The following is a 24,784-nucleotide window of genomic DNA, read 5'->3' as shown; positions in this document are numbered from 1 at the left end:
GCCGGGGGAGAGACACAACTCCAAATATTGGTGTAGCAGGGTCCCCGGCTCTAAATATTCCTGGACCATGGGCACCACGAGCCCATATAACGCACTTCCTATGAACACAAGGATACATGCTCTGGGAGGATGTCAAAAATATTCCACAATCCTACAGACTTACTTATTTTGTCCTGTGGACAGTCATGTTTTCACACACTCCACAAAGGGCTACAGCAGTCACATTTTGGGGGGATGAACTAGGAAGCTTGGGACATGGGTGTTTCTGTTTGAGCCGACATAATGCAGTATAGATAATGGAGCCCCATGTTGGGACCAAAGGTTCAACAATTCCTAATTTGGTATTATAAATAAGTGTAGACACTCCAACTCAGGCTCAGCTAACTTGAGTTCTAATTACTCTGGTGTTACTTTGCAGTATAGACATACCCTTAGGTTACATCTACTCAGCAATTTACACACTGGCAGCTGGTCTGGGTCAGCTGACTCAGGCTCATGGGGCTTGAACTGCAGGGTTGTAAAATGGTACGTAGGCATTTGGATGGTGGCTGGAGCCTGATCTCTGGAGCCCCATAAGGTAGGAGAGTAGCAGAGCCTGGGGTCCAGCCCATGTCCAAATGTCTAGACAGCCATTTTTAGCCTGAGAGCCTAAGCCTAAGAACCTGAGTCAGCAAACCATGGACAGCATTTGCCATGCTGAGTGTCTTTTATTCCAGTGTAGAAACTCTCAAGAATTTAAAAATAGTAACAGAGAGTAATAGTCTGTCTCGCTCTTCCTGTAGAAGAAATAGCTTTATTCATTTATAAGGGTTTAGTTTTATTTTGTTATTACTCAAATAGGTCCATGAATTATGCATCTCTGAAGAAACTACTGGGGACAATTAACTCCTTTTCTTGGACTTACTCTTGAAAGCTGGCTATATTTCTTGAAGCAGTCATGTATCACTGATTCAGTAAGTATAATAATAAAAAAGTCTTGAATCTTATCCTACAAAACATTGAATATTTTTTTAAAATCTCCAAGAGCTATTAAATTGAAATTATTTTCTCCAGCCTTTATATTTCAAAGACAGACTATCCAGCAACTTGCCAGAGATTTTGCATAGCTTCATTATTTCATTTTGCTTTTAATTTTGCAAATTTCACAAAAAAAGAATATCTCGTAATTCACAAAACCACAATGAAAACATGTGGCGCTATGGTTTTAGGTTAGTAAAAAAGAGAAAAATTGTAAGAATGCGGTTAACAGGTATTTAAACTATATTTGTGAAAGTGGGCTGTGAGTAGGTTAAAGGGCCTTATCCTCTTTTAATAAATTCAGTCGGAAGAACTTAAAGACACTCACTCACTCTTCAGATCAAATTTTCAAAAGTCTGCACGGCTATAAATAGATGCCATTTTGAAATGAGTAGTGTATATCACAATAAAATTTCACATCTGTGTTTACACACTCCAGTAACTGAACTAATGTCAAGGGTACTTTTGCAGAAAATTATTAAATTGATAAACTGCTTAAAAATCATAAATGCTCTTCCCTTAACTACAATTCTGGGTTAAATGTGGTTTCTTATCAATGAACATTGTGTACTAAATCTGACCTTAACTTACATTACAATCTATTAAAAAATCCATTAAAAAAGTGACCTAACCAGATAAAAACAGAAAGATACTATTAAATCTATAAATGATTTTGATTGCAGAAACACCCACATGACAAATGGTGCTTTTAACGTTACATATAGGACTGACATTTTCAGGAATTGAAATGTCCTACATAGAACAGAGGAGTCATATTAATTTGGGGGATATTAGCAAAAACAATCTGTGAAAACTTTGACATTTGCTTCTAACCAGATTTAAAATGTTGGTCCATTGTTTTGGTCAGCAATCTAGTTATCGAATCATAGAATACTAGAACTGGAAGGGACCATGTGATGTCATCAAGTCCAGTCACCTACCCTCATTTAGACCATCCCTGACAGGTGTTGTCTAACTTTCTCTTAAAAATGTCCAATGATGGAAATTCCACAACTTCCTTAGACAATTCATTACAGTGCTTAATCATTCTGTTGGTTATGGGGTTTTTCCCAATGTTCAACCTAAGGGTACGTCTAGACTACATGCCTCTGTCGCCAGAGGCATGTAGATTAGGCTACCAGACATAGGAAAATGAAGCGGCGATTTAAATAATCGGCGCTTCATTTAAATTTACATGGCAGGTGTCGACATCAAAGGTGTTTGTCGACCACCCAGGTAAACCTCATCCCAGGAGGCATACCTGGGTGGTCGACAAATACCTTTGATGTCGCCACCCGTGCATCCAGACTATCGCGCTGAGCCGACAAACAGCTGATCAGCTGTTTGTCGGCTCAGCGCGGCAGCCATGTAAATTTAAATGAAGCGGTGATTATTTAAATCGCCGCTTCATTTTCCTATGTCTGGTAGCCTAATCTACATGCCTCTGGCGACAGAGGCATGTAGTCTAGACGTACCCTAAACCTCTCTTGCTGCAATGTAAGCCCATTGCTTCTTGCTCAATCATCAGACGTTAAGGAGAATAATTTTTTTTCATTCCTTCTTATAACATTCTTTTAGATACTTGGAAACTGTTATCATGTCCCCTATCAGTCTTCTTTTTTCCAGACTAAACAAACCAAATTCTTTCCATATTCCCTCGTAGGGAATGCTTTCTAGGAAGCTTCTCCAATTTCTCCACATCTTTCCTCAAAAATGTGGTGCCCAGAACTGGACCCAGTACTCCAGTTGAGGCCTAATCAACACAGAGTAGAGCAGAAGAATTACTTCATGTTTTGCTTACAACAGTCCTGTTAATATATCCTTGAATGATGTTTGGTTTTTTTTACAACAGTGTCACACTGTTCACTCATTTTTAGCTTGTGATGAAGCGTGAGTTTGTACAGGAAGATTTACAAAGATAACCAAAGCTTCTCAAATTTTACTATTGTTATAATAACTTCTGACTAAATTATTTTGAATATTTCTTTAATATTCATGCTAATTATATGAGAATAACAACCTCTCCAGTATTCCTATTTTTTCAATTCCCTCCCTTTAACAGCAGCTGGATTGATCTCTATGAATACAGCAGAGGAAACAGTTCTGACATTTCCAGATTCTGAGAGGTGACTGAGATACATTATTTCAACATATTGTGAGAAATGCAGATGTGTATTTCACTGACTGTTTTGGAATGTCTTAAAAAGTAGCAATAATTTATCCATGCTGGAAAACCATGGTGAACTGAAAAAACCTTGCAAACCCATAGGCCTCAGTCGTGCAGTCATATAGGCATAGGGCTGTCAGAAGTCCAGCTTTCAACTGGAACACCTAGCTGAAAAGGAACCCTGACAGCACTGCTGACCAGGCTGTTAAAAGCATGGTTGCCAGTGCACCAGGGCTAAGGCTGTGTCCCTGACCATCCTGGCTCCATGTGGGTGCTGGAAGCAGATGGTACATCCCTGTGGTCTAGGGTTGCCAGATGGTTTCGACAAAAATAACGGACTCATTTGTTTTCAGATGGGGGGGAGGGGAACCGGCTGTTGGGGGGAGCGGGGCTGGCGGGGGAGATCAGGGGGGAAGCGGCCATTGGAGAGCAGGGCTGGTCGGGAGGGGGTCAGGGGGGAGTGAGTCTGACTTGAAAAGATCGGGGAGGGGGGAACCAGCTGGTGGGGAGCAGGGCTGGCCGGGAGGAGGTTGGGGTGAGTGGGGCTGGTGGGGGAGATCGGAGGGAACCAGCCGGTGGGGAGCAGGGCTGGCCAGGAGGAAGTTGGAGGGAGCAGGGCTGGCCGGGAGGAAAGAGTGGGGGGGAACTGGCCAGCAGGAAGTGGGGCTGACCTGGGCGCACACAGATCTTGGGGTGCTGGCCATCCCACGCACGGTCCCGGTGGAGTGCACGGGCGAGTCCAGCCCTGGGGATTCCATCCAGCCCTGGCCTTGTTCCCTCCCTCCTCCCCCCCGCTGTGTAGTTGCATACTGCCTGGCTGGTAGACACGCTCATGCAGCGTGAGCATGTCTACCAGCCAGGCAGTACACAACTATGTACTGATACTCATGATAATAATAAAACTTAATTAGAAAATACCGGTCATTTATATTTTCTCATTTATAATTTCTCAATTTGTTTCCTGAAAAGAAATCTCAAATATCAGACTGTCTGGTTCAAAACCGGACACCTGGCAACCCTACTGTGCTCCCAAGGTGCAGGGACAGCTAGGGAGGCTCCTATTGGCTGGGAACCATCTAAGAGCTGGACATGCCAGCTGCTTCCAGGAGAATAATGTTGCTACAACAGGCAGGGAATCTTCCTTAGCCCCACTGTGCTGCCTGGCTGGAGCCAGCAATGTAAACCCTGTCCTACCTCCCAATCCCCTATCCCAGCTTGAGCGTCTCCACACACACCCAAATGCCCTCCTGGAGGCTGCACCTCTTCCTGCATTCCAACCCCAACTGCCTACCTCAGCCCTGAGTCTCCTTGGGTATGTCTACACTACCCTCCTAATTCGAACTAGGAGGGTAATGTAGGCATGCCGCACTTGCAAATGAAGCCCAGGATTTGAATTTCCCGGGCTTCATTTGCATGAAACCGGCCGGCGCCATTTTTAAATGCCAGCAGTTCGAACCCCGTGCCGTGTGTAGCCGCGCGGCACGGGGTTCGAACTGCTGGTATTTAAAAATGGCGCCGGCCGGCTTCATGCAAATGAAGCCCGGGATTTGAATTTCCCGGGCTTCATTTGCAAGTGTGATATGCCTACATTACCCTCCTAGTTCGAATTAGGAGGGTAGTGTAGACATACCCCTTCTGCACTCCAAACCCCTCAGCCCCAGAGCCCACAATCCCAGCCAGAGCCCACTCCCCCTTCCGTACCCCAACCTCTCATCCCAGTCCTGAGTCTACTTCCACAGTCCAACCCCTACTGTCCCTCCAGCCTCCTCCTACACCTGAAACCCCTCATATCCAGGCCCAATCCCAGTGCCTGTGCCCCCAGCTCGAACCCTCATCCCCTCGCACACTCCAATCTTCCGTCCTATCCCAAAGCCCCCTCCTGCACCCTGAACCCCTCATTTTTGACTCACCCTGGAACCCATAGTCTTAACTGGAGACCTCACCCACTGCCACAACCCAATTCCATACCCCAGCCTTGCGAAAGCGAGCTAGGGTGGGGTTGTGTGTAGAGTGAGTGGAAGGCAGTGCCTCAAAGAAGGGGTGGGGCAGAAGGGGTTCAGTTTGGTTTTGTGTCATTAGAAAGTTGGCAACTCTAGATAGGCACATGCTTAGTTTTAAGCATGCAAATAATTCCACTGATGTTAATGGGACCATTCACAGCTTTTCAAAGGTATAAATGACAGTTAGGTCCCCAACTCCCATTGGCCTTCAGTGGGAGTTGAACACTTAACCGTTATTGTGGCTTTGAAAATCTGCCAAGAATATCTTTAATGATTAACTGTAAAAGAACTCGGGCTACATCTATTATTCTGAAATAACAAAGGGTGTGCCTATAAAGCAAGCCATTATTTCAAAATAACGGTGTACTGCAGGACTTCTTACTCTGACTCCTGTAATTCTCTTCCTTCAACTTCCTGCTGTGTAGACAGCACCAAAAGCTGAGTTAAGCTATTTCAAATTAAGTACGCAATTGACATAGCTGAAACTGCATAGCTTAATTCGACTTTAGCCCTGCTGTGTAGACATACCCTCAGAGTTTTCAACTTAAATACATACATGCTTACATACAAACAAACATATATACAAGTCTGGTTCAACCTTCAACATCAATAATTGGCATTATCAATAATACAAAAATTTTATCTCAGCCATAAAAAGCTAGACTTCTGAAATGAAAGTGAGCATTTTTTTCATCAGTCAATCATAACTGAAATTACATGTAGCACCAGGGACGTCTATGGGCTTAAATTTTTTATACAAAATTTCTTTCCTTTCATAAGACTTTGTACTCATTCTCAGTGTTAGGAAAATATACAGGTGACACAAATATTGCTTTCTTTGAAGATCATTATTATTATTATTCTAGTAGAAGGTTGGTGAGAAGTTTTGTAGCCAAAGACAGCAAATGAGGAGGAATTAAAAAACAAAAGTTTTAACAGAAGTATAACTGATTCCTAATCAATGTCTAAAACCGTCTTTAAATAAGATTCATATAAAACACTGAACCTGAGAGTGAAATGTCCTCATCTTAAGGCAGAAATATGGAATGCTTTATTATAGCCTGAAGCAGACACAGACATTTCTGCTCATCATAGTAACTAAAGCTATATTTTTCTGTTCTTGAACTAGACATACTTATTACTTAGAAAGATACAGGTGAAGGGTATGCATGGAGAGGCATGCTGTGGCTCACCACCCTAGCAACAGCCTGGGGGAGACTAAGAGGAGGGGGGTGAGCTCGGCATGTGGAGTGGAGAGGTGCATGCATGTGACAAACAAAGCCATATATGGAAAGGTTGAATCTGATTGGTTTAGAAGTTTGTGTTATGTAACCTGTAACCATGTGCTATAAAACAGCAAGGGGAGGGGCTCCTTGCTCGAGGGGCTCTGGCTGATTTTAGTACCAGGGGCTCTCCCTTTGTGCACATTGAATAAAGTATTGAATCGAATCGAATCGAATCGAATCGAATTGAATTGAATTGAATTGAATTGAAGACCCTTGATTCTGCCCAGCACCTGAGTCTCTGGGAACCGCAAAATCCCAACACAGGTCATATTAGATGAGGAATCTTCTTAGATGTTCATGATACCAAACAATTTTTGTTTGCACACTCATGAAAACTGAAATTCATTTACATGAACCACGTGAATTTATTACACAACTCTATCATTATATATTTCTAAGCACAATCCCGCCACATTTATTTTTTCTTCCTTTTTTTCATTTTTGCTCTAGCCTCCCTAATTAATACTATAAGATTGTTTTACTTGCTTAAAGCCTAAAAGCTTCTGTGATACATTTATAGTCTTCTTTTTGTTCTTCATTTAGGCTCTGGTTTATCAGTTATACCAATTTAATACCTTTTTGATTCGATTTGAATTACTTTTTCAGTACAACTTTATGGGGAACATAGGTATATATTTCTATAATAAAGATGTATGACATTTGATACATTCACTAAATCCACTGATTTTTTCAAAAAGCAATTAAGTTTGTCTTAAAAACAAATTTGAACTAAAACATGAATTACCACCTAATTACCCCTTCTATATTTTTAGAGGTAAAATTCATAGTTTCCCCTACTCTATATTGCCTACACAAAAACTATGCCTCGGCCATTTTGCATCTTAATATTGTACTAAAATAAACAACTCAGCGCAGTAAACAATTATTTGCCATTTTATTTTTATAGTTGTATCACTCTATAATCATCTACTTGCTAATATCATATCTGCGACAGACCAAATACACAGAATTTGATAACCTAGTGCCAAATTCATTTAGGAATATTACTTGAAAGACATGTTCACAAAGGGTGCATCTGCACAGCACCCTGAACTTGAAATAAGATATGCAATTTGCATAAAGCAAACTGTGTATCTTATTTTGAAATAGCTTATTTTGAAATTTGGAGCATTTACAAGGTGCCAAATTTCAAAACAACATGCCATTCCTTATCCCTTGTGCAATGACATTTACTGGGATGGTGAAATAGCGCACCTGTTATTTTGAAAAATATTTCGAAATAATGGGCAGCTTGTGAAGATGCTGGATAGATATTTTGGGTTTCCTCTGGTATCCCAAAATAGCATAGATGTACCCTAATTCAGCTGATTTGTTCCTTGTGAAGCAGTATCTAGGATTTCACTTTTGTTCTTTGAAGAGAAATGAAAAACAGTGCAAAAAGTTTTGTCTGAGGTGGAGGGCGGGGGAAGGAATCAGTCATCAGAAACTTCGATTGAAACAAAAAGCATGTGCTGGGTGAGTCCAGCAGTAGTTGACCAGTTCTACCCTCCCCAATAGGAGTCAGTGGGGATTCCTGTGTTATCTTTGTTAACACCGGTTAAAGTATCATTTTTGTGTTAACCATTGAGCAAACACAGCAAATTCTGAAATATAATTATGGGAAAGAGTTCATAATTAACTCATAACTCGTGAGAGTGAAAGTGGAGCTGCAAATCATGTATGCCTTGTCATCTCTAATGAGTGAAAAAACATTGTTTATTTCACCATCCACAGACTATATGCTAATTTTATAACATATTCTCTACTTTGTATTCATTTTTATTAAGGGACCTTGAATTTCCAATTATTTCAGACTTCCTGATAAAAAGGGTTTTATGCTTCACTTTACTAGCAGCTACTGGCTACAGTTGTTCCACATGAACTCTCAATGAAGGGAACTAGTGCATTGTAATTCAGATTCTCCTTGACTCACTGAGGGGCATCAAAAGTTCATCCTTTATTGCTGGCTTTGCCAGTAATTGTGTATTTGCACTACTGCCTTTCCCTTTATATACACATTAATATCATGGGGCTGATTCAGTAGTACGCTTCAGTACCTTTATGCTGGCTCCACTAGTTAAGTTGGAATCCTGTGGCACCTTATAGACTAACAGATGTATTGGAGCATAAGCTTTCATAGGCAAAGACGCACTTCGTCAGATGCACGTAGTGGAAATTTCCAAAGGCAGGTATAAATATGCAGGCTAGCGATAATGAGGTTAATTCAGTCAGGGAGGGTGAGGCCCACTTCTAGCTGCTGATCTGGAGATGTGAACACCAAGAGAGGAGAAACTGCTTTTCTAGTTTCTGCAAATTTGACACCATCAGTTTAGGATTAAACAAAGACTGTGAATGGCTAGCCAGTTACAAAAGCAGTTTCTCCTCTCTTGGTGTTCACACCTCCAGATCAGCTGCTAGAAGTGGGCCTCACCCTCCCTGGCTGAATTAACCTCGTTATCTCTAGCCTTATTCTGGCCTGCATATTTATACCTGCCTCTGGAAACTTCCACTACATGCATCTGACAAAGTGGGTCTTTGCCCACGAAAGCTTATGCTCCAATACATCTGTTAGTCTATAAGGTTCCACAGGACTCCTTGTCACTTTTGCAGATCCAGACTAACACGACTACCCCTCTGATACTAGTTAAGTTGGTTGTTCCTCTCACACCTCATGTAGTACCTCTCACACCTCTCACACCTCATGTAGTACCTCTCACACCTCTCACACCTCATGTAGGAGAGCCTTTCTATAATGGCTCTATGCCACTCATCCCTCAGGGTATGTCTATACTAGCCACCCTAGTTCGAACTAGGGTGGCTAATGTAGACATTCGAACTTGCAAATGAAGCCCGGGATTAAATATCCCGAGCTTTATTTGCAAGTTCCCGGGTGCCGCCATTTTTAAATGCCCGGTAGTTCGGACTCCCTGCCCGTGGATACATGTGGCACGGGCTAGGTAGTTCGAACTAAAGCCCCTAATTCGGACTACTGTTACTCCTCATTGCCTACCGGGCATTTAAACATGGCGGCGCCCAGGAACATGCAAATAAAGCCCAGGATATTTTAAACCCGGGCTTCATTTGCAAGTTCGAATGACTGCATTAGACACCCTAGTTTAAACTAGGGTGGCTAGTGTAGACATACCCTCAGAGCTTCTGACATGGGAATCTGTTGGGGTATGTCTACACTACAGCGCTAATTCAAACTAACTTAGTTCGAATTAGTTAATTCGAACAAAGCTAATTCGAACTAACGCGTCTAGAACTAAAAACTAGTTCGAATTAGCGTTTTGCTAATTCGAACTAGCATGTCCACATTAAGTGGATCCTGAACCGGGCTTAAGGATGGCCGGAAGCAGTGCCGGCAGGGCATCAGAGGAGGACTTAGAGCGTGGAGATGCTGTCTCAGGCTAGCTGAGGGCTGCGCTTAAAGGGTCCCGACCCCCACCCCGGACAGACAGTTCTCAGGGGTGCCCCGCTTGCAAAGCAGTCCTGGCTTGGAGTGCCCGGAGTGCCCACACTGGGCACATCACACCACTCGGCCATCAGACCGGCTGCACTTGCCGCAGGCTGCCATCTGGGGAGAGGGGGCAATTGGGGGGCTGCAGGAGAGCTTCCACCCCCAGAAGCCCACAGAGCCAGCCCAGTCCTCCCCATCGGGGGCTCGTACCCCATTCCTCCCTCACCTCCTTCCACTTACCCTTCCCTAGCCCCTTTTCTTGATGTACAAAATAAAGGACAATTGTGTTCAAAAATGGAATCTGTCTTTATTGAACAAAACTGGGGGACACTGGGAAAAGGAAGTGGGAGAGGGAAAGAGAGAGGGTGGGAGAGGAGAGGGCAACTACAATGATCAGGGGTTGGGAACAGGTCCCATATAAAGAGAGGCTAAAGAGACTGGGACTTTTCAGCTTAGAAAAGAGGAGACGGAGGGGGGACAGGATAGAGGTCTCTAAAAGCAGGAGTTGGGTGGAGAGGCTGCATACAGAAAAGTTCTTCATTAGTTCCCATAAAGAAGGACTAGAGGACACCAAAGGAAAGGAATGAGTAGCAGGCTTCAAACTAGTAACAGAAAGTTGTTCTTCACAAAGCAAAGAGTCAACCTGTGGAACTCCTTGCTGCAGGAGGCTGTGAAGGCTAGAACTAGAACAGAGTTCAAAGGGACGTGAGATCAAGTGATGGAGGTTGGGTCCATGGAGTGCTATTAGCCAGGGGGTAGGAGTGGTGTCCCTGCCCAAGGTTTGTGGAAGGCTGGAGAGGGATGGCACGAGACAAATGGCTTGGTCACTGTCTTCGGTCCATCCCCTCCAGGGTCCCTAGGGTTGGCCGCTGTCGGCAGACAGGCTACTGGGCTAGATGGACCTTTGGTCTGACCCAGTACGGCCATTCTAAGCTCAGGGCTCAGGGTCGGGGGTCTCAGTGGACCCCATTGATTTTCATGCACACCTGCTCCTGGGTGGCCAGGCTGGCAGCTCTCCTTCCCTAGACGGCCACTTTCCTGTGGATGAGGTCCATGATGTCTGCTCTAGACCAGGTGGGTGGCCGCCTCTTGCGGTCCCAGGCAAGCTCCCGGGAGCCGCCAGCCTGGTCCCGGGAAGAGGGGGAGGGCTGGGGGGCATCGGGTGGGTGGCTCGATCCATGCCAGGTGCAGGGTCCGCTGGCTGGGTGCTGGCAGGCTTGCATCTGGCACGGGCACCGTAGCCAGCCCGTGCCCCTTTAAGGGGTCCGGGCCGGGAGGGGGGCAGACGAGTTTCCCTGGTGTTGGCCAGAGTGGCCACCAGGGAAACCTGGGGAGGGCTAGCCTCCTACTAGTTCGAATTAAGGGGCTACACACCCCTTAATTCGAACTAGCTAGTTCGAACTAGGCTTAATCCTCGTAAAATGAGGTTTTCCTAGTTCGAACTAAGCGCTCCGCTAGTTCGAATTAAGTTCGAACTAGCGGAGCACTAGTGTAGCGCCTATGAAAGTTAGTTCAAACTAACGTCCGTTAGTTCAAACTAACTCTGTAGTGTAGACATACCCTTGGAGAGTTGCTCATTTGACAGAGTAAGAAAATCCTGCAATGTCCTGAATGAACTTTACTGAATTAGATGGATCACTATTGAATTAGGGTTCATATCTTTGGGGTTCAACTGTATTAAAACCTACAGCTGTGGTACTGCCTTTATAGAACTTCTTGCAGGAGAGTGACCAATGCAATTTAAGAAAGGGGCATTATGTGTGAAATGGGTTTCCTAGAAAGTACCTGTGGGTAAGAGAAATGTAAAAGACCCACTTCTAATCCATCCCTTTGAACCTATGCCATGGGGAGAAAAACCCATTACCTCCTAATTACATGAACCTGGAAACTCCAGATAAAATGACGCACTAACCATGCTACAGATCACCTTGTTCTGAGCTGAAGCTGTGATTAACTTGTGGCCACAAAAAAACTCCTTGGGTGAAGTGTTGAAGGCCTGCTCCTGCCACAGCCCAGGTTAGATTTGGGGTGATGGCTGGTAAATTATTAGTATGAGTCTTGATTCTTTTATTGTTTTTAATGTTAGAACAAAGCAGTTTTCCACAAAAGGAGTTATCAGTAACCATGGGTAGTCACACTGTTAGCCATCTCTAAAGAGAACACAAGGAGGTGTGCTTATGAAGACTGTCTCTGCTGGAGAAGACACAAAGTGAAGGCTGGGAACTGTGAAGCTGGAAATATCCCAGTCAGAAGGGTGTAAAAGGTGGGTCTCTACCCAAAGAGGCAACAGCTGGGTACCTCTGCTGGACAACTGAGGGGAAATACAGGTGCAGTTGCCCTCAACTGTGACAGCTTGCTTCAACAATTTCTAGATGCCTATTTAGATCCTTGGCACTACAGGTAGACAACAGTATGTTAGGAAAGCCCAGAGGATATTATAACATACACTGATGTCTAAACTGGCTCCCAGCTAGCCAAAATAGAGGAGATATAAAGCTGGAGAAAAGCCATATTTGCCCACACAAACCTGACTCCTATGGCAATTACAGGTAGAAATAGAGGGAGGATTCAGAGAAAACATAATTTTAGCTTTGAAGAGATAAAATCTGAGACCATAGCTAGACATACAAAAGGAGAAGACAGCAGTGTGGCTATAGACTAGATTAGACAAATGAAAATAAGTCTGGGGTAGAAAAGTAGACTCAGAAATCATCAGGGGAGAGGTGGCTGCTGGAGCAATGAGAACAAATAAGGTTACTGAGGGAGCACAGTCAGAAAAGAGAGTACCAAGAGCAAAATTCTGTGGGTTTGCCAATGGACAGGGGAAGAAAGAAGAAGTTGTTGGAAATGCTAGGAGGAATTATCAACAAGGCAAAAGAACAACCAAGAGAGCACAAAGTGGAAGAAGTCATATGAAGATGAAAAGAAGAGAAATGGTTGATTGCCTAAAGACAGCAGATAGATCAAAAAAGGATACAAATAGAGAAATGTTGCATTGATTTGGCAAGCTGATCAGTAATTATATCAGTGGAGGTAGTTTTGGGGGAGTGAAGCTGGAGAAGTGAGGAAAATAAGATAAAGGTATTATCAAGAGGAAAAAATCTCAGCCTAGCAAAATCAAGAACATTTTTGAGGGAAGAGGGAAATGATCAAGAGTGAGTGATTGGTTAAAGATAAGAGGAAAAAGACAGAACAAGCAGAAGGAGCCAAAGACAGAGGAGAGAGAAAGGTCTGGTACTGAATGGAGGGAAATGCTCTTGTTGATTGTGATCATAGGATTGTGAGACTGGCTGTATCTCTACATCCAGAGTTTTCCTCTTTGGACTTGGACAAGACTCCACAGCTAAGCAAAACCACTGGAAGAGACTGAGGGACAATACAGACTCAGTGGCAATATTCGGATGACACAGAGAGCAATATTTCCTTTATGTCAAATACTGACAATGCCATCACCCAGGTGTCCCAGTGCCTGGAGGAAAGGAAATTGGTTGAAACTAAATTTTGGGTATTCAGAAGTGATGGTAGTGGGAAAAGAGGAACATTTTGAAGAAAGAGCCAGCACCAAAACTTTCTATCCAAGGCATCTGTTCCCACTTAAGTGGAAGTGTAGCCTATGTGTCCTTCTGGATTTCTCACTTGAACTCAGAGTCAACTGCTGAGAATACTGCTAGACTGGACGACATTCTTTGCAGTGCTCATAGATTAGGACAATTTGATTCACACCTATGTCACCTCCAGGCTTGTCTACCACAGCACACAACAGCTGGCAATGAAATCAATCTCTTGCTTTCCTTGGTTTGGGAAGGCACAATCTGCCCACTCAGCAGCACAAATAAGAATGAAAAACATTACCCCAGAGTCTTGGACACATCTATTGGCTCAGCACTGGATCCAATTCAAGGTTCAAGATCCTCAATGTGCTACGGCTAGGCTACCTCAAAATCTGCTGCTCAACCTAGCATCAGGATCTATGATGACAAATGTACTCACCACATATAATTAAACTATATCATTAGCAGAAGCTTGTGAAAAGAGAGGATAGAGAATTCCCAACTGTCAAACTATAGTAGTGGAATTCTATGCTGCTAGAGCTGAGAAGGATCTAAATATAAAACCCATATTTTTGACCCAGCTTTCCCAAACACTGGAAAATACAATACAACAAAAGCCCTGCCCTCTAGCACTGTACTAGTGAGATAAATGTGGTATAGAAAGCCAGATTAACTATCTGCGAGGCAACTGGCATTTAAAAAAAAATCTATATGACATTTCTACCTTTCTTAAAGTGAGATCTGGATCCTGTTTAGAGGTTCTTTCCTTACCAAAGGCGTGTTTTATTTTAACCAGCTTTTTCTGTACTATGCTATGCTCTGTATTTTACAGATAAAATGCTCTTAAAAAGCAAAATAGATGTGGAGATAGTTACATTTGAAATAATTATTCTTGTGAGGAAAGAAGTAACTTGGCCTGTAACTGTAGGGAGGCTAAATCAGGAGCAGACAAAAGTATTTACACAAGGGCTACGTCTAGACTGCAAGCCTCTTTCGAAAGAGGCTTTTTCGAAAGATACTTTCGAAAAAGCCTCTTTCAAAAAAGAGCGTCTAGACTGCAAGCAGTACTTTTGAAAAAGCAAGCCACTTTTTTGAAAAAGAGCACCCAGGCAGTCTGGATGCTCTCTTTCGAAAAAGCCCTGTTTGCATTCAAGAACGCCTTTTTTCGAAAGAGCACTTTCGAAAAAAGGCGTTCTTCCTCGTGAAATGAGGAGTACCGCCGTCGAAAGAAAAGCCGCGTTCTTTCGATTTAATTTCGAAAGAATGCGGCTGTAGTCTAGACACAGGTGAAGTTTTTTCAAAAAAAACCCTGCAGTTTAGACACAGCCAAGGAGAAAGCATGTTATAGTCCGTCCCTCTGCAGGGGCAATGGGGTGATGAACAACTAGACTGGGCACAAGGAAAACAGCAAGCTATATCTACACTGCATCTCTCTTGCACAAAAGCCTATGCAAATGAAGCATGGCTTAGCATATTGCCACATGTCATTTGCATAATTAATTAGGGGCCGTTTTTGCTCAAGAGGCTTTTGTGCAAGAGCCGTTCTTCCTCATTTTTTCAGGAAGAACGGCTCTTGCACAAGAGGGGGTTTTTCTGCATAAAGGAGCCGTCTACATAGCTCCTTTTTGCGCAAAAGCCTCTTGTGTAAAAATGCCCCAATTAATTATGCAAATGAATCACAGCAATATGCTAATCTGCACTTCATTCGCTTAGGTTTTGCGCAACAGAGGTGTGGTGGAGATGTAGCCCAAGGGTGCCAGGAGCTGGGTATGGCTACAGCTCAGTAAACCCTACCGTGCTTTGTGAGAGGAGGATACTGTTTTATTTTGTATAGAATCATCTGTCAATTAAGGAATTTTTTAAAAAAGGAATGAGGCAAAAGTATGACTTTAGAAAATATACTGAAGAGACAATTCCTTTCGTTCACTAGCTTGCATATTATCAGGGATTATAACAATTTCTTAAACCTTCTGTGAGACTGATAAGCTGCATAGATGAATGCAAATCACAGAGAAAAATTAAACTGGGCAAGACATTCAAGAATATTAACATATCCTCTGAATTTTAAGAATATTTGTGTAAGATTATTTCAAGCAAAATGATTATACAATGTCTCCAAAAGGATTTAAATAAAATACTGCTAATCTTTCACAATAATCATTTTATGGAAAGAAAATTATTTATTATACAGCTACATTTAGCCAGTGGATAAATATATTCTGCTGTAAACAGATTTTACAGTGCAAACTGTCCAGATGTTTATAGGCATGCCTGCATTTGCAGAATATAAATATACTTGAAAGCCTAGAGTGTAAAATTCTCTTATTTTGACAAAGATCCAGTAACCAAAATTGCAAAAGCTAGAAAAAGTCTTTCTGTTCCTGTATGATTATATGGCTTCTCAAGTGTATTGATCTTTATGCCTAATTAGTATCACGCGTGCACTTTAAAACTAATTTTACAGTAACTTGTATGTAGATATTTACATTATTTTTACTCCATTACCCCCAGCCTCATTTATAGTACCAAAGGGTACGGGATCAGTCCCTTTAAGTTCAATATTGCTTGCTTAAACAGAAAAGGATTTTAAGAGATAATTTTGGGGGATTAATAGGAACAGAGATGTTACCAAAAGAACACCTTGTAGTTCCAAATAAGAATAATTTTAAGTCATTTTCAACATGAATTTGAAATGAGTGCACTGCTCACAAAGGATGAAGCTACAAGCCTGTTTTATAGGACATTCAAAATGTTTCACCGTAAATTCAATTGTATACAACTGTGGAAAGAATCATCCAGTGTTTAGGCTTCTAGCTTACATGACAGAAGACACATGTTCAAGTCCCTGTTCTGACTTCCTGTATGACCCCTGGCAGGTCATTTAGTCTCTCAGGCCCAGATACAAAACTGAGGTGTCAGTTTTGGCTCCACCGTGATAAGTAAAACTGGCAAATCTTGCCGGAGCCTACACTCAGTTGGTACCCAAGTTTCAGCTTTGGGATGTGCATGCTGCTGCCTCCATCCAGGTCTCAGGATGCCCAGCTCTCACCTACATCACAGAACAATTCACAAGCTAGGGAAGAAGATATGGGCTCAGCTGACTAACTTGCACTCAGGGCTAATTTGGTAGGCATGCTCAGAGGCCATGCTCTGAATTGGCTCCTATTCAAGACCTAGGTGGTAGGGGAGGTGATGGAGTCTGCTTTATAACTTTTAGCACGGGGTTTACAGCACTTGCTGGGAAAGTGAGTGGCTCAGGCTCAATTTCACCCCTCTCTAACACAGGAGGAGAGAAGATATGAACAGGGGTCACCTGGAGCTGCAATCACTGTGCTATGGGATATTCTGCTATAGGATTCCCTATGTCTCTCCTGTTGAAGATGATCCACTGTGGATAAAGAGTGAAAGAGTCATTGGATCGGGGAAGTGGACGCAGGTTCTCCACCTGGAATACAGTCATTCCCTTTCCCACGCTAACACTCTCCATCTGTCCCAGAGATGGGCAAAATACAGCCTGTGGGCTGGATCTGGCCAGCCAAACACCACAGTCCAGTGGGACCCTCAGGCAGGCTCCCTGTCTGCTGCAGCCCCATGTGCCATTCAAAGCATCTGACTGCCGGGACCACCGCATGATTCTCTGCACGGTGCTCCCTTTGCGGGGAAAGAGCTAGCCGTTCTCAGCACGCTGCATGTGTGCACAAGCACTGCCCCTGAAACTCCCATTGGTAGATTTCCAGCCAATGGTAGCTTCCAGGGTTGTTCTGGGGGTGAGGGCAGCTCATGGAGACTCCCCTCCCCCCAAGGAATGCACAGAGACACCCACACTGGTCCCAGAAGCTGGCCACTTTGAATGGTGTGTGGGGCTGCGGCAGCCAGGGAACATGCCAAAAGGTCGCTGAGGCTGCCAGCCAGGAGCTGCCTATAATTGCCTCCTGGTCACCATACATTCGCTCACTGGCCAAAAGATCTGCTAAGATGAAATCTCCCCTTCATCCCATTCAAGAAGGTGACTGCATCTAACAGACGCTTCCTCTTCCTGGTGCCTACACCAGTTTAGGTGTCGTACGAAAAAACTATTCTTTTCACACAACTACAAGAGGAGGCCACTGAGAGAATTAATTTTCTCTTTCCAGAAAGGGAAGAAATCTGACTGGTGGCAGCTCCTATGCTACAGACTCTTTACAAGAGCAAGAAGGGCCGGGGCTCCAATTAAGATGCCCAGTACCAGTCTAGCAACCAAAGGATCCAAACTTTGAGGCACAGTGAACATTGTTTCTTTAGACAAGAGCTCAGCAAAGCAGGAGCACTAGCAGTAATTCATTATCAACCCTGAAGTGTCTCCCATTCAGTAACACAGCCAGGGGCCACAAATTACCCCTCTGGCATGAAACGAGTAAAAAAACCTCAATGAAATCCTGAGCTACAAATGGCTTTGATTCCATTCAGCAGCTTCACTTTGCCCAGCTCTACTCATTTCTCCCCTTTTAAAGTACTCTTTCTGACTGGGATCCGCCCTCTTCGCTACAGCTGTCATTGCAGCTACTGGTTACAACTACTACGGGTCAGAGTGTGACGCTTGTCATTAGCAATCACACAGTTTGAAGATAACCAATCTGAAGGCATGTTAGCTTATTTTTGTCATTGGTAGTGCATGAGAATTCAAAGATATATTGTTTAATGGATGAAATAGAAAAGGTAGATTATCTTTCTCTACATATGAAAAAGTTTTTCCTGATGGATGACAGAATGTTCCTGCTGGGCGACAGAATGATGCCATCACATCATCAACGCCAACAGGTTCTCTCAGTGAAGAGAAAGCGGCCGGGGAGAGGAGAGGTAGGCGAGCGTAGCAAGTAGAGGGCACAGTTCTCTAGTTTTCTTTTAAAATATAAGGATATCAATCTCTTTGGTATTACAGCAACAGACACCATAGAAACCTCCATGATAGCTACTGAAGGAGTTTGTTAGCATTTTGCTACTCATTTGCTCAGAGTAAGTAGGCAGAGTGCTCACTGGAGTCTGGAGACAGACAACACAACTAAGAGGAGAACAAATAGGTTTACGCTGAAGTAGTAGCTTCACTTTATTAGATTTGTCAGGAATTCTGTCACTTAGCAGGATGCATCATCAAAGCCCCATGCAAAATGGCATCTTCTTGACAAGAAGAATCTAATAAATCCTGGGTAACAGGTATGAGATGAAAGGTGTGATAATTAAGAAACAAAATTAAATACAAAAATCTTCACTTAAAATACATCATGGAGCTGATTCATACAGCCTTGAGCAAGGAAACTCCAAATCAATACATGGCTGGTTTTCTTATCATCTTAAATAGTGGATGATCTTCAGAGAAAGTGGGAAGGAGTATGTGTATACTGAGCCTTGTATCACTAAAGACTACATTTTTTATCATTCACAATAGTAAAAAAGTTTCAGTGGAGATACTGGCAGTATCTCTAGATACTGACACTAGACCTTAATATTTTTTGATTTGTAACATGAAATTAATTTTTCCATCACTGACAATGTAATAGCCAAGTGAAGGGTCAAAATACAGAGGATTTAAAAATCTTCCTTGTTTTGCTTTGCATATTTTCTTTCACATATTTGGAAGCACTCTCTTCGAGGAGGGGAAGCTGATATAATGCGCCAAAGGTTTATGAAAAGCAAACTCTGTTCATATACAGTCATCACTGAAAGAGAGCCTCTCTCTCTCTGAAAAAAGGAAGTTCTCCACTAGTGGAAAAACAGCCTTAACAAACCAACCAACCCACCCAACCCAAACAACCAAAACTAAACCAAAACAAACAAACAGCTATCCAGAAAATAACTGATGCTTCAGTAAATGTTTGTTAAATATTGATTGGAGTCGATCAATATTTCTCTTGTCTATAGAACCTGAAAGTGTACACCTGTTGACATATGATAGTTGCAGAGTTGGGACAATGGCAATAAAGCAGAAGGTTTTTATGAAGCAACTGATACATATCAGTATGATTCACAAATAGTACTGAGCTAGTACCTAGTTAGTACTTGATATTCATAAGAAAAGTACATAAAATCAAACCTGTAACCAGTTCTCGGATTTCCAAATCTGTAGTCTTGCGGAGCAACCGTACTAGTGCTGGGATACCGCCACAATTTTTCAGGGCAATTTTGTTGTCATCATTTGCTTTCCCATATACCAGGTTTCTCAAAGCTCCACAGGCACTACGGTGGACTTCTGTCATTCGATGGTCCAACAGGTCCACCAGTAACTGTATTCCTCCTTGTCTTCTTATCTGAAACAGCCAAAAGTGATAACGATTGCATTAGGAAATAAGCAGATGAAGTTCACACACTATTTAGCTTAATAAACAAAAGTTCTCAAATTAAGGATATGTACCCCACCAATGGTCTGCACAGTACTTGCTTATGGCCCAAGAATACCTGCAAGTTCACATGGTGCTTGCTCCTCCTCTTTGACACCATTGAAAACACTGAAAGCAAAGCTCTTTCAAGTGAAGATCCTGGAAAACCATTAAAGCAGCTGAAACAATGAGGAGCCAGAACAACTGCCTCAACAAATGAGTTTTGTACTGGTCCAAAAAGCTTAATTTCAATATCAGGCAAATCGATTAAAACTATAGTAAAGAACAGAATTGTGAGAAACACTGCTGAATGTAACATATTGCAGAAGAGTCAACATAGCTTTCATAAAGGGAAATAATGCCTCACCAATCTGTTAAAATCCTATGAAGGTGTCCACAAACATGTGGGCAATGGTGATCCTGTGAATACAGTATGTCTGGACTTTCAGACAGCTTTTGAAAAAGTCCCATACCAAAGGTTCTTAAACAAAGTAACCAGTCATGGGATAAGATGGAAAGTCCTCTCACAGATTAGTAACTGGTTAAAAGAGAGAAAACCATTTCAACATATTCATAACTGATCTGGAGAAAACGGTAAAAAGTGAGGAGGCAAAGTTTACAGATGATGCAAAATTACTCAAAATAATTAAGTCCAGAGCTGATTGCAATGAGTTACAAGGGCTTTCACTAAACTTGGTGGCTGAGCAACACAATCGCAAAGAAATTCAGCGTTGATAAATGCAAAGTAATGCACATTGGAAAACAATCAAAACTATACATATAAAATGATGGGGTTGAAATTAGCTGTTACCTTTCTAGAAATAGATCCTAGAGTCATTGTGGATAGTTCTCTAAAACATCTGATCATTGTGCAGCAGCAGTCAAAAAAGCTAATAGAATGTTAGTATCAATTAAGAAAGGGATAAGACAGAAAAATATCATATCCATTATATAAATCCATGATGCTTCCACTCCTAAAATATTGAGTGCAAGTGTGGACATCCCATCTAAAAAAACAGAACTGGAAAAAGTACAGAGAAGGTCAACAAAAATGATTAGGGATATGGAACAGTTTCCATATCTGGAGCAGTTAAAAAGATTGGAAATAAGCAGGGAAATGATAGAGATTTATAAAATCATAAATAGTGTGGCGAAAGTGACTGAGGAAGTGTTATGTACTCCTTCTCACAACACAGGAGCCAGGAGTCATTCAATGAAATTAATAAATAGAAGGTTTAAAACAAACATGGGAAGTAGTTTTTCACACAAAACCTCTGGAACTCATAGCCAGGAGGTGCTGAAAAGGCTAAAAGTATAACTTGGTTCAAAAAAGAATAAAATACGTTCATGGAGGATAGTTCTACCAATGTCTATTAGCCAAGATGGTCAGGGACCCATCCAAATGTTCTCAGTGTCCCTAAATCCCTGTCAGAAGCTGAGTCGCTGACAGGGGGCAGATCACCCAGTAATTGTCCTGTTCTGTTCATTCCCTTTGAATCATTTGACACTAGCTACTGTCAGAAGACAGGATACTAGACTAACAAAACACAGTTTGACACAGTGTGACCATTCATATGTAGTAAATTATAATTTAAGTATGATTAATGTTGTGACTATTCATATATTTAGTTTATCTGAAACCAAAATCTGAGCATTATAAAATTGTACGCTGGTGAAATAACAGTCATCACTTTTCTGTTTCATACATACTGTAGCATATCATCGCATCATAGTTCTAGACTATATAACATGTAATAAAAAGTTCCATTAGAGAGATGCAGATACATTCTGTTAAATTATGTATTTTTGCTGTTTACAGAAGAGAACATTCTTTTCCATATAATATTAAAATGACAAAGAATGAAGTATTTAAATTAAAACACTTTAAGCAGCATTGTGGTAACAAAGCCTAGGTATAGAAATAAGACTATAATTATTTGAAGATAATCTATATTTTCCCCTAAGTGTCTGCCAGCTACCTATAAAGCACAATGGTCAGTGATGCAACCAGAGGTTGGCTATAGATGTGTCTGGATAATGGTACATAACATGAGGCTCGTGCCAGGAGCAGATTCATCTCTCTGACACTCTGTGCTTGTGTAACCTGGAGGAACACTGATTCCTTTTCAGTTCAGAAAACACAAAACTAGATACAAAAGAATACATTCTGCAATAAATCTGACTGATCCAAAACTCAACTACTGTAAATATGATCCTTTTCAAGGACAGATATTTGTCGCTTTCTAAATCAGATACGTTTACTGAGGAGAAACGTTCACTTTTAAATCTATCACCAACACTTTGAATCAAATGTGTCAGCTTTTACTAATAAATCATATTTTCAACCTGATGGGTTGCATGAGGAGCAACTATATCACTCCCTTGACACAATATGCAACCCTCACTGAAATAAACAGACTAAGAACTGAACATAATATATCAAGCACTAAACTTGATACGTCAGTTCAGTGAAAGGTACACGAAGGACTGAACTCAACATTTCAGTCTTCTAAAAGAGATACATATGTGATTTGATGGAATACAATGAGAGAAAATATTTTGATTAAAATAAAATATACCCAGTGTACCACTCATTTTGCTGTGTCGTGTGATATCAGTAACCACAGAAAGAAAAACAGATACCATAGGCCTGGATGGTTTTAAAATAAAACAAAGATGCGCAGAATGTTTTTTGATAAATACTTAACTGATGGCTTAGGAAAAAAACGATTGCTTAGTTGTGGGAACAAAGAGGAATTCCCAGCAGGTACATTTTTCATGTATGTGACATAACTCATCTGATAACCTCAAAGGGGCCTATCATGATTCATGGATGAGTTGCACCTGAGATCTGTGTGTCAGTCTTTGTGTGGACACTATTTCCAAATGACAACCTTCTATCTGCATAACAGCACCTCTACCAGCTTGGAACTCTGTGCTTCACCCTGCTCTAGACTGGGTCATCTGAATACAATCCCCCTGCCTTTCTACCAACTGTACTGTCATAGTCACAGGGAGAGCGGAGCCTTAAACCCCATCTCCCGTTGCCATCTCTCTCAGCTGCACTTGCTTAGGTGATATGTTTTGCTATCTTTACCTCTCTCTACGTGGAACCTGTAGTTGTACCAATCTCTGGCTGGATCTCTGGGTGGTTTCCAACCATGACTCATCAGGCTTGAATGGCCTGGGTGCCTGCAACCAACATCCCACTGGGAGTCTGTGACCAGTGGCTAATTATAGTGATACAAAAGAGATTATTCAAAAGAAATGTACTACATAAAGTACAGCAAAGTGAGCTGTCACAGGATAAGAGTGAAAGTCCTCTCATGGACTGATAACTGATTGAAAGATAGGACACAAAGAGTAGGAATAAATGGCCAATTTTCAGAATGGAGAAAGATATTTAGTGGTGTCCCGGAGGAGTTTGTACCGGGACCAATCCTATTCAATATATTCCTAAATGATCTGGAGAATGGGATAAAGAGTGAGGAGGCAACATTTGCAGATGATACCAAACTGCTCAAGATAGTTAAGTCCAAAGCAGACTATGAAGAGCTTCAAAAGGATTTCACAAAACTAGGTGACTGGGCAATAAAATGGCAGATGAATTTAAATGCCAAATTTTGAAATAAAGCACTATTCCAAAATGTCCCTTAACTGTCATGCAATAAGGTTTACAGGGATGTCAGAATAGCGAACCTGTTATTATTTCGATATAACGGGCTTGCTCTTAAAATGCAGAATAGCTATTTTGGGATATTTTGGGATACCAGAAGTATCCTGAAATAGCTCCACAGTGTAGACATAACCTGAGTGGGCAATGAGGTCATGTTACCCCATATGCTCTCTGTTTAGACACTTAGTAACAGGGCTTGAAAGTTCCACTTGCTCACTACACCCATCCATGGAAGTAAAAAGCTTGTCCTACTGTGGCAGGGAAACCTAACCATCCATTGAAGCAGACAAAGTTTCATTTATAATAAAAAGTATTTAGCCCATAGGCCTATGAAGACAGGCTGCTGTCCAAATGTGACCTAAATACAAACCAGGCTTCTGCTTATTGCTTTGTCAAGCAGTCGTAGTCAAACTAACAGGGACCAGGTCATTTTCACTATTGCTGTTAAGATCCCTGTGAGTTCCAGTGAGTACAGAAGTGAACACACTCCCCATTCTCTTCAGCAACAGTCAAGAGGAGACGCAGAGTAGCAGAAATGGTCTCTACTCACAGATGCTAGGATAGCATAGCAAAAAGTCTCTTTTTTCCCATCAACATTCTTCTTAATTCTAATAAACAAAAGGTCTCTTTGTATCAGAGGAAATGGCAGAAATCTAACAGAAGTTGAGCTAAATACCATCAACCATAATTGTAAATATAATAAATATAACACCCTGCATTACTCATCAATTACTCTGTGACACTTCTATTACAAACAACCCATTTTTCAGCATATCTAAATACAATAACTTTCCAATATGTGCACATTCTTTAATGTGACTATGCTGAATATATAAAAGAAACAAAGTGGGTGAGATAAGAGCATTTAATGTCTCTTGGTGCAAGAGACAAGCTTTCAAGCTACACATTGTGCCTGTCTCTTTCACCAACGGAAGTTAGTCTACTAAAAGAAATCACTTCACCCAACTTTTCTCTGCAGTATCCTGGGATCACCATGACTACTGCTTCACTCCATATATAACACAGACAGAAAAATCAGCTGTTTGGGATCACATTAAATGTAACACACATTGAATACAATTAAAATTATCATGACAATTTTATTTAAGTTGAATGCTTGACATTTTCAGTAATAATTGGTTTGATGTTCTTAGGAGCTGGAAAATAGCACTGAAAATTGTAACAGTATATTGTCTGTTGATTTAATACAGAAACTGAATCTTAACATTACGTTCCACAATTTCAGAGAAAGAAAGTTAGAGGTGAATGGAATCAAA

The 24,784-nt window shown here is 41.8% G+C and overlaps 1 protein-coding gene across 4 annotated transcripts in view; it reads right to left on the bottom strand.

The window, feature by feature from the left end:
- CTNND2 (catenin delta 2) overlaps positions 1-24,784 on the bottom strand; it is a 1,059,017-nt gene that overhangs the window by 231,534 nt on the left and 802,699 nt on the right. For all 4 annotated transcript variants that reach the window (XM_006120137.5, XM_006120139.5, XM_075921467.2 and 1 more), the window contains one exon: positions 19,549-19,762. In XM_006120137.5, the coding sequence (XP_006120199.1) occupies positions 19,549-19,762 (214 nt within the window). The remainder of the gene's footprint in view (positions 1-19,548; positions 19,763-24,784) is intronic.

This window comes from Pelodiscus sinensis, chromosome 2 (genome assembly GCF_052426305.1).
Source record: "Pelodiscus sinensis isolate ZL-2025 chromosome 2, ASM5242630v1, whole genome shotgun sequence".
Classification (NCBI taxonomy): Eukaryota; Metazoa; Chordata; order Testudines; family Trionychidae; genus Pelodiscus; species Pelodiscus sinensis.
This window is presented reverse-complemented; position numbering and strand designations above follow the sequence as displayed.